The sequence below is a fragment of the Larimichthys crocea genome, chromosome XIX (assembly GCF_000972845.2).
Source record: "Larimichthys crocea isolate SSNF chromosome XIX, L_crocea_2.0, whole genome shotgun sequence".
NCBI classification, from domain to species: Eukaryota; Metazoa; Chordata; class Actinopteri; family Sciaenidae; genus Larimichthys; species Larimichthys crocea.
In genome coordinates this window covers 1236885-1247331 of record NC_040029.1, presented here as the reverse complement: position 1 = coordinate 1247331, position 10447 = coordinate 1236885, and the positions used below count along the sequence as shown (strand labels likewise).

At 41.8% G+C, this 10447-nt stretch overlaps 1 protein-coding gene across 5 annotated transcripts in view; it reads left to right on the top strand.

Annotated features, from left to right (window-relative positions):
* LOC104936889 (cilia- and flagella-associated protein 47) overlaps positions 1-10447 on the top strand; it is a 50385-nt gene that overhangs the window by 2069 nt on the left and 37869 nt on the right. For all 5 annotated transcript variants that reach the window (XM_027291799.1, XM_027291800.1, XM_027291802.1 and 2 more), the window contains 20 exons: positions 1-158; positions 250-365; positions 870-1008; positions 1208-1292; positions 1383-1523; positions 1611-1780; positions 2226-2332; positions 2473-2699; positions 2788-2995; positions 3274-3502; positions 3679-3831; positions 3939-4131; positions 4266-4362; positions 4516-4732; positions 4820-5064; positions 5250-5380; positions 6485-6607; positions 6706-6837; positions 6969-7046; positions 10249-10396. In XM_027291799.1, coding sequence (XP_027147600.1) covers positions 1-158; positions 250-365; positions 870-1008; positions 1208-1292; positions 1383-1523; positions 1611-1780; positions 2226-2332; positions 2473-2699; positions 2788-2995; positions 3274-3502; positions 3679-3831; positions 3939-4131; positions 4266-4362; positions 4516-4732; positions 4820-5064; positions 5250-5380; positions 6485-6607; positions 6706-6837; positions 6969-7046; positions 10249-10396 — 3097 coding nt within the window. The remainder of the gene's footprint in view (positions 159-249; positions 366-869; positions 1009-1207; positions 1293-1382; positions 1524-1610; positions 1781-2225; positions 2333-2472; positions 2700-2787; positions 2996-3273; positions 3503-3678; positions 3832-3938; positions 4132-4265; positions 4363-4515; positions 4733-4819; positions 5065-5249; positions 5381-6484; positions 6608-6705; positions 6838-6968; positions 7047-10248; positions 10397-10447) is intronic.

Below are 10447 nucleotides of genomic sequence, written 5' to 3'. Positions count from 1 at the left end.
GTGTTCAGGTTCACGTCATCTAACTCAGCCGAGGTGGTGCCTCCTGGTCTGTGTGTTGGTGGTTTGCTGGAGTTCACTCCAAAGGAGGAAGAGGAGGTCGGAGATGTCCTTCTGATCCATGTAGATGATTCAGAGACCATTGAAATCCCGCTCATGGGGTAAGCAGTCCAGAAATAAGCTGCTGTCTGGTAAATATATATCAGATTTAACACACATGGCATCTCTACATTTTTTTTTTTTCCAATCTAGATTCCCCAGGGTTTGTTCCCTCCTAATGGACTCAGTACTAGACTTTGGCTGCATTGCTGCCAGCAGTCAGGTGATCAGCAAACATCATGGTATAACCAATCAGGGATCAGCACCAGGTAAATCATGCATACCTCTCTTGGCCTGGTGATACTCAGGTATGAAATATACATTTTCCATGACACATCAAAGTTATTATTATTTTATCATTATTTTATTTAACTTTGACAATGAAATTCTTTTTTTTTTCTCAGAATCTGAATACAATCTTATTCAATAGATAAAATTCTTCAGTTAAAGTGAACAAAAATGAAATTAGGAATACATTTTGAACTCAAAAAGTCACAGGATGAATAATTAAAGCTGCTGCTACTTCATTCCTTCTCTTTTCCTCATTTATAACAGCTATTAAACATTATAAAAAATGTATAGTGATAGTTAATTTGTAACAATATTTAACTCTCCTTATGTCATTTTCTTATCAATACATTACATCTGGCAGCAAATGCATGGTTGACATGCATGAGAAAGAAATATTAATATATATAATATACACATTAGTGAGCATTTGGTAAAATGGCTCTATGATAATATGCATGTGTCTGTGTTTGTGTGCATTGAAGGTGTGTTCCATGTGCAGTACAAAGGAGACCCTGTAGTCAGACTCTCGCCCTGCAGCGGAGTCATAGCAGCTGGCGCCACCCAGTGGCTCAAAGTGGAACTGCTTACAGACAGGCCCAGGCGGATTGATGAGAAGGCTCTGTAAGAAAGGCTTCACACGCAGGATTTAGAGGCTAAATGCTAAGTCACATATTTAAGGTTTTAAGATTTTGAAAGAAACCAGAGAAGAAGTGTATTGGTTGAATCATTGCTTCATTTTATACTGGAACATTTACAGTCCAATGTGAAATTAGGCCTTGAGTAACCTCTCTACCTGAACTTCACCCTCTTTTTGTCTCAGGGTGAAACTGCAGAATCGCACCACTGTGGTTCTCAGTATCAGGGCTGAGGTGGTGACCCAGCGCCTTGAGGTCTTTGACCTGCAGGTGATGCACTGGTGCAAGTGGAATTCAGATATGACTTAACTGTGATACCTCTAAAGGGTGTTCATGTAAAGATGCTGTGTCATTTTCCAGGGGGCTCCACTGTCCTGTCTTTGGTTTGGACCTGTATACTTTGGGACATCCTGCGTGGAGAATGTGGTTCTGCAAAACAATGCACCCCAGGCATGTGACTGGGTCTGTCTGCTCCAAGAAACTACTGCTGGGACAGAGGCGGTGAGTGATGCCTTCGGGAAAAGTAGCTAGAGGCCAGTTGTTGTGAACTGAAAATGATACAAGACTTTGACTGTGTTGGCTGTGTAGGGAACATACCTGCAGAAGACTACAGATGCCGTCCTACTGGAGGGAATGAAGAAGTGCAGTCCAGCCAACCAAGACGTTTCTCAGGTCTTGATGTGTTTCCCTAAACAGGGTCAACTGGGACCGTATGGCAAAACCACTGTGACAGTACGCTTCAGCCCCATCTGCAAGAGGTACATTGTCTGTGTATGTGAGTGTGAGACTGTGTCATGCCCAATGGTCTAAGCATTAACATTAAAATAAAGATACGTCATTTCGAAATAAAAAAACGTTTCAAAATAAAAGACCGCTCGACTTAGACTGGGACTATAATAGAGGGGGACTTACTACTCTATCTACAGTTGGTAGGAGAAGAAGAAAATATTAAGTATTAAGTAATATTTTCTTCTTCTCCTACCAACTGTGGATGAAGTAGTAAGTCCCCCTTTATTATAGTCCCAGTCGAGCGGTCTTTTATTTTGAAACGTTTTTTTTATTTTGAAATGACCGTATTAAATAAAACAGAAATAACTAATTAATTCTTGTGCGGCCCGGTACTGATTGATCCACGGACCGGTACCGGTCCGCGGCCCGGGGGTTGGGGACCACTGCTATAGAGTGACATAATATCTCTTTCAGTGTAACTGAGGAGAAGAGATGTGATCATTCTCCCAGCCGGCAAGACTACTGTCTGTTCCTGCTGTTTGAGTCAGTAGGAAGCAGGCATGGCTTCACCCACCAGAATGGTACAACACACACACTCTGTAACAGCGCATAATACAGTTACTGTTTGAGCCAGCAGTTTATTTCTTGACTGATTAAATGCTAATTAAAGATAGATCACACTGATATTTTAATTCAAACAGTGTTTTCCTTGGTCTCTTAGGTAACAGCAGTGTGGAGCTGGCGGTGACGGGCTCTGGGCTGCCTGTGTCTCTGGTGCCCAGTTCCTCTCAGTTTGATTTCCTCACCTGTGTGACAGGACAACGCGTGGACCTGCTTTGTGTCCTGCACAACCTCTGCCCTAAACTTCCCGTCAACTTCCGCTTCCGCAAGTTAGTGCATTTCTCCACCAAGCCCTCCTCTGGCACCATCTTCCCTGGGCAATGCCAGGTAAGGCTGATGATGATTGATTGATTTGTTTAGAAATCCATATAGAGCAGTGAATATGGGAACTTATTCTCTCTGTTGTCTTCTCCAGGATGTAGTTTTGTCGTTCACTGCACGGCAGCAAGGGAGCTTCCAGGTGTGTCAGAAGCTGGACGTGTTAGGTTACGTCGCTCCGAAGGGTGGCAGTGCTGATGGAGATGTTACTGGACTTCAGCTTTGCAGCTTCCACACCATCACTCTACACCTGTCTGCTGTCTGCTGCAGCGAGACCACACACCCTGTGCCTAAACTGAATCCTGGTGAATATCGGAGGATTTAATCCAACAAAAAGACCAAAACCAACAATGTGTCTGTCTCTCAATGCCTTTATTTGTCCACCCTGTCTGTGGCTTTCTTTCTTCTAAAGACAGTAGAAAGGTAGTTTCATTTAAAAAGAGGCTTAGAAATTACACAAAACAGGATACATCCATTGTTGGTTTGGGTTTATTCGTGGGATTTCTTGACAGTAAGAAAAATATTATCATCAGACTTGTCCTTAAATGAGAAGATTCTTTTACCTACATTTGCTGCTTTACAGGCATCACTCCAGCAGTAACCAATCCAACCGGATCATGGCCTCATGTTCAGTCCAGCAAACTGTCTCATTGCCATAGGATGGCACGCGCTGCTGTTCTCTGCGCCAACAAAACACGGCTCCACGTACATCGCAGGGAGAAGAGTCAGATTGCTGAAGGGGAGGAGTTCCTGGCTTTTCCTAATGACCGAGCCACGAGCATCAGGCCTGCCTCTGCAAACAGACAGTACAGGTAGAGGTCAAAAAACACACTTCAACCAGCTGAGTGCAGATTGACATTTTCTCTTCATTCAACAGCTGAATCATTTGAAGCGTTGACTCTAGATTTATTTCATTTAGTTGCGTTAAAATGATCTCAGTTTAAAGATTCCACAGTTGCTGAAGTCTTCCTGTCTTTATCATACTCAGGACCATCTTCACTGGCGTGCACCGCTATCGCTATATTGATACTAACTATGCTTTGACTGAGGAAGAGGAGAAGCAGAGACAGCATCACCGACAGGTTTACGCAGACTTCATCAAACAGCTCAGAGAAACACGCCTACAGAAGGCGAAGGACAGGTAGGGTTTCTTATTAATATTCTGACCGTGGACCTAAAAGCCCAAGCTTCTTTTGTTTGTGCAGTTGGACAGTAAATAAAGTTAGACTGTTTGTGTTTTGTTGTTAGACAGCAGGAAAAAGTGGACGACAATGTGGATATTGGGATTGTTCCTTCCCAGGGGCTTATTCCGCCTGCACTCCACATCAGTGACCTGGAGAGCAATAAGATCACAGTGACTAAGCCAAACGACAGCTATGCTTGCTCAGCAACCAAACGCAGCTGCCAAGTGACATCCATCACCCGGAAGGTCAATAATCAGGTCAGATCAAAGGTGGTCCAAAGAAAGCACACATTTTAACACATTGAAATGGATCGAATGAGTCGAATTTCAATGCAAAATCAGAGGAACATTTTCTTTTTCAGCTGTCTCTCGATCTCTTGTGTTCTCTCCAGGTTTCAGAGGTAATGAATACAGTTCCCTCTACCAGCCAGGAGGTGGCAGACTGCAACAGGACTCTGACAGCTCAGGAGCTCTACCAAGTCAACATTGGTTAGATATTCAATTTAGAAGTGCTAAAGTCACTGTTTCTAATATTAGCTTGGGTACAAACTGTGAAATACAGCAAAACATGCTGTTAAAAATACCTAAGTGTGGAGGAATTGTTTTCATATGAAAAAAAACCCCTCACTCTTTCCTCATTAGGTCCATTGTTTGTGGACTTTGGAGAGGTGTGTGTGCAGTCGGTGTGTGTTCAGAAGCTGGAGCTGACCAATCATCTGTCAGTGTTCGTCTGGGTGCAGCTGGAGGTGGACTGCCCTGAGCTGCAGGGCTCCTCACCTCTCTCCCACGTCCTGCCACCGCACTCCCACAACACCCTTCCCCTGATGTTCCAAAGTAACAAGCTGGGTTCTTTCCACAGGTTGGTGGAGGAAGCAGCTCAACACACTTCTGTTACATGAAAATCATGTATTGTAGTTCAAGTGCAATATAACATCCTTCTTTCCAGACCCATATCCTACACTGTAAACCAGCAACACCCTGGTCAGATAGTGGTCCAGGCCCATGTTGTCCCCCTGGCTCTGGAGCTGTCCACGATCCTGCTGGTGCTACGCCCCACTCCTGCTTTGCTTGCCCAGTCAGGATACAGGAGCTCAGTTACCCTTCGAAACCAGCGTAACCATGCCGCAGAGTTCACATGGAGACCAGTAGTCACAGAGAATGGCATCCTGTTCTCCATTCGACCAGCTACAGGTGCTAAAAACACAGCTCAGTTTTAGTGTCCCCTGGTGTGAGTACCCATGTGACCATTTTCAAAGCCTTAATGTGAAGAACGTCACTTTGTCTTTCAGAGGCTTCATTGTTGATAGACATTTAAATGAATAGATTCATGTATTGAATTACAACTGATACAACAAACCACTCGCCTCACTCACCAGGTACAGTGGAGCCATTCAGTGAACTGGACTGTGAGGTGGTGTGGCATCCTTCCTTCTCCGCCCCTTCAGAGGGAGATTTTGACCTCTGTGTCCATGAGGGCAACTCCCAACGTCTTCACTGCGTCGCTAAGGTCTGGTCCAGACTAAGGAAGATTACTTTTTTCACAAAACTACAGATATATAAAGTCACACAAGCATTTTTTTTCTTACTTGTTGGAATAAGTCAGTGAATTTAAGCGAGACAAGTGATTTTAGGTCAAGATCTGGCTGTGTTATCAATATCTATGCACTTTAATGACCATTGAACTTGGAAAAATGTCAAACACAAGAAGAACCATGGATAGTATCAGAAAAAAGGAGAGAAGTGTAGACCTGAAACCTTTATTGGAAATCGTGTAATGTTTTCCAAAACACTTGAAAACCATTGAGCCTTCATATTTTCACCAAAATATAAACAATGTGTCAATCCTCACATAAAACTCTGTTGTTTGGGTTTGTTTGTGCACATTTGAGAACTAGACAGAGCTCGACCACTTGAGTATCAAATGTACTATTGAAGACCTGCTGTAATAGGTTTTTAGCTGTGGTCAGATTGAATCCATGGAGGCTACAACTGATTCTAATGAGTTCTCACAGCAGTATTGAGATATCAGAACATCCATAACAACTCTTTATGTCACTCCTGTAACATTACTGAAAGTCCCCTTCTTAAATTGTGGGACGTGCAATGTGACAACAACATGAATTCACCTTGAGGTGGCTCAAGACAGCCGCAATTAATGTTAATAGCGAAAAGATTTCCAACAATCTCAAAACGTCAATGATAAATGAAATGAAATAAATGATCAAATACCTATTTTCAACAATCATACAAGGCCAAATCCATCAAAGAAGCAGGTATCGATTTTTGCTCTGACAGCAGCCTCAGTAGACCAGATCACAGTCCAGCAACAAGAAGTGTTATGTTTTAAGTAAGGCTTGTGACTTTTATGCTTTCTGCAGTGGAAAAACTCACACTTGCTGTTCAGTGTCATCATTACTGCCATCGCTCTCTCACCGAGTCATACATATATACCTGTTCTCTGGGGGGACTGTGGGACATCTGTGACTAGACGAGAATTAGACAAGGCAGGAGGCAGTGTGGTTACACGACAAATGTGGAATAAAATACTATGGATTGAATATCACTGAACATTGATTTATAATGTCAAGAGAATTTTGCTTCTCTTCTTCAGGTTGGATCCACCGCTGTCCAGCTGGCAGAGAAACAGGTTTTTTTTGGATCAGTGCCTCTCAACATGCCTTCTATGAGAACTGCAGTCTTGCACAACACCGGACAGAATCATGCCTACTACCAGGTACACACACACACACACACACACACACACACACACACACACAGATACTTGAACGCACCAATCAAGAAACATGGCCACTCTGTTTTTGTACTCTGCAGGTGATGGATGTTTGTCCTTTGCCAGGCATGGTGGTGGGTACACCTGAGGGGGTGGTGCCAAGCGGGGGCCAAGCTGTGCTCAAGATCCACTTCAACCCTGAGTCTCTCATCAAGTTTGACACCACAATTGAGGTGAGCGAGAGAGACAGAAGAGGAGCGAGGGCTCTTCATTTTGACATTGTGATGATTCGTCTATATGTGTGTGTGTGTGTAGTAAATAAAAAGAGAATTTGATGCACGCTGAGCATGTGTTTGTATTACAGATAGCTCTGAGGAACATGAAGTCCATTGAGCTCAGAGTGGGTGGATCAGTGGAGCCTCCGGATGTAGACATCAACGTGGTGAGTTTCTGTGCGTGTGCATTGACATTAAGTTTATGTGCACACTGTTTTTTTCTGTATCAGTGAAGGAGTGACTAACCACAGCAATAAACATGGTCAGAGGAAAGGAGATTCATAAAAAGAAAATAACGCAACAGTTTCTCAGCATGAAAGCATTTATTGGCTCATTTTATTTACAGGCTTACAGCACACACACACACACACACACACACACACACACACACAGTCTGCTGCTGTGTGTATGCTGTGTTCTATGTAGTAACAGGAAACAGGCCAACTATGACTGTAAGGACTGACATGTGCACTTGGATGAATGTACAAGAAGTGGACAAATAAACCAATAAAGACAATGAACAATTAGCAGCAATATGTGCACTATCACTACTTAACAATTGCAGTCTATCAGTCTTATTGTCATAACAGCAGCAGTCGTCTAAGAAGGGTTTTATGCTTCAGTAAAGAAATAAATAGATGATAATTCTGCCTTCTGTTTGTTGATATTGTTTTTTGTTTTGTCCTGAAGGACAGATCTTCTGTCATCTTCCTCTTTTGTCTTTCTAACGAGAACCACAGCGGGAATAGGCTTTTAGCATTATTTTGTTTTTATCCTCCACAGTATAATTGTACATCACGACTGGGTGAACGTAGTCGTGTAATCAGCTTTATTATTGTCAAATAAATCAATCTATATTTTGCTCCATGCTTCAAGTGCAGTCAATATGATGAACAAACCGTTCATCAAATTGACTGCGCTCGGTACAAAGGATCCATTTGTAAATAATAATAAGAAGAGCAAGTAAATTTAATTTGAAGCACCTTTCACATAACCCAAGGACACTTTCCATCAAGAAAACAAGCCCCCCAAAAAAAGGAAAGGTTTCCAAACAGCACTGGGCTCAGCATTGCATATTGAAAGGGGTGGAGGGGTGGAGGTGTGGAGGGGATCAGAGTGGGTTCTTGGCATATTGAAGTCTGTCCGGGGCTTTATGGGCAGCCTAGTTAGAGTCATGGCTGGAGTCCGGAGATGCTCCTCAGATGGAAGAAAGTAGATTTGGTCTCTGAAAGATCTGTTTGTAGGTCAAAGTATATTTGATGTCATCCTATTTTTTTTGGCAGGAAAGCAATTATTTTTGTTTACCAGAGGTGGTCTATAGCATTATTCAAAAGACATATTACAAAGTATTATTTGCCACTGTTTACACAGGATACTATACTGACTAAGATGCTTTCTCAGGCTGGTGTACACTTTTGACTGATTCCAAACTCAGACTGGCTTTCTTAAAGTCAATATGTGATATTTTATTGAAATTCAGTTTGTTCCAAAGAAGAAAACCTAACAAAATATAAATATCAACTATCCAACCAGGAGTAAGGCCATGCTTAAATGTTAGAAAAGCACTAGCTTTTACTGCAAAACTATTATATAAATCCTGAAGTGTGTGTGTGTGTGTGGGTGATCGAGCTCTGTGCATTTCTTTGATGTATAAAGGACATGGAAATCCTACACACATACTGTGCTGCAGAACCTCTAAAATGTATTCTATAGCTCAGTTTGTGCGATTTGCTCCATACTTTGCACTCTGGCCTTGCACACAGGCACTCTGCTGTAAATGCCAGCATTACCTGTTGTCCTTCTGTGTTCTAGTCCTTGATAATTTCCATGATTTAATAAAAATATATTCTTGTTACTTGGCTATGATCGTCAGCTTGAACCACATTTCAAGCCAATACTTAGCTGCTGCCGTTATGAATTTTTTTTTTGTGACTAACTTTTTGCCAGTTTTTCACACCACTTAAACACCTGACTGACACACAGTATAAATGCAAGATCAGAAGAGAACAAATAGACATAGAGGAAGAAAAAAGGATGGAATTCATCCACCCACACAGCCCCAAGCAAACCACGTTGTCACTTAACAATATAAACATAATTAAACGAGCAGCTGTCTTAATAGCAGCAGTTGCCTCATTTCTAAAACTATTGTGGAAAGAGGACGCCCACTGTCAAATACATAATCTCTGCAGAGGTGTCATCTTCATTTTCTTAACTGCAGTCATGCCAGAAAAGGACCTTCTTTTGACATCTTGACAGATTCAGAAGGAACTCATCACTCAACAGCACAGTGCTTGGCAGACATGTCATATGAACCAATGACACAAGATAATATATTAACCACTTTCCGCTCAAATATGTGCCAATAGATTGTTAATAGCAAAGGGAGTGTATTGTAATAATAATTTAAATTTACATCACACAGAGGAACAATATTCCCATGCAATTTCTGTTGCATGATTGTTAATAAAAAGTGAAGTTATAGCTTCAATTGCTCAATTCTTGGTAAGCCGGCAGATAATTGTCCTTTATAATAACTGAAAGGTAGTGTATTCTAATTTATTCCCATTTACACATACAGCAGTCTGTTAATGGCATGATGTTATGGTATCAGTGCTAGAATGTAATGGCTGTATCTTGAGTTGGCTTGATTTTGTGCTGGTGGAGCCCGGGGCGCTCCAGTCTGAAAAGGATTTCTGGATAATTTCCACAGTTTTATAATTCCTAATCTCCACAGAGATGATTATACCTTGGCTCATACATGTGGAAAGTAAAAAATGGTAGGAAAGTCATGATGTAAAAAATGTCAGACTTTGTGTTTAAAGTGTGCGTGTGTGTGTCTTTGGAAACAGCGGGGGTTGCACCTTTGAAATGGAGACAAGGATCTTCTGCTTTTTGTATGTCTCCAGTCGTTGAAAGCAGAAATGTATTCTTTCTCTTTAATTCTTACTTGCTGTAGCCGTTGAGGTGCCGAACTAAGTTTCCTTGCCAGCACATAATTCTTTTCGAAACTTCACCAGTGAAGTTTGAATAAGTTCTTTCACTCAAACTTAAAAGATGAAAGGAATTCAGAAATTCAGCTTGACTCCCTCTCAAAGCACAATGAAAGGTACCAATTAAGTCTTTTCTGTATATTTGTATAGTTGCTTACTCTGCTGAAATGGTAAATGATTGGATGATTAAATGTCTGGGCAAGACAACTGGAATGGCGATTATTGATTTCATTCGTCCTGATGGAGTGAAAATGCTTTGTTCTTTATAATACATGCAATTTTCCAAGTTTCACTTTCTTTCTTTATGTTGATCCACCTTTGAGATGACTCTTCCTCTCTCACGCATTTGTTTTAATATCTCCCTCCCTCTTTTCAGTCCCAGTTTCAGTTTTACAGTGTCCATGCTGGTTCTCAGCAAGCCATACCGTTCATTCTGACAAACCGGTCATCGGCCGCAGCCCAGGTCACCTTCGACCTGTCTGAATACACAGACTTCTCTTTGAAGCTCCCTCAGCCCTCATCGAGTATGTATTTACACACGTGATGCCGAATATCACGCAGTTGAAATGTTTTAT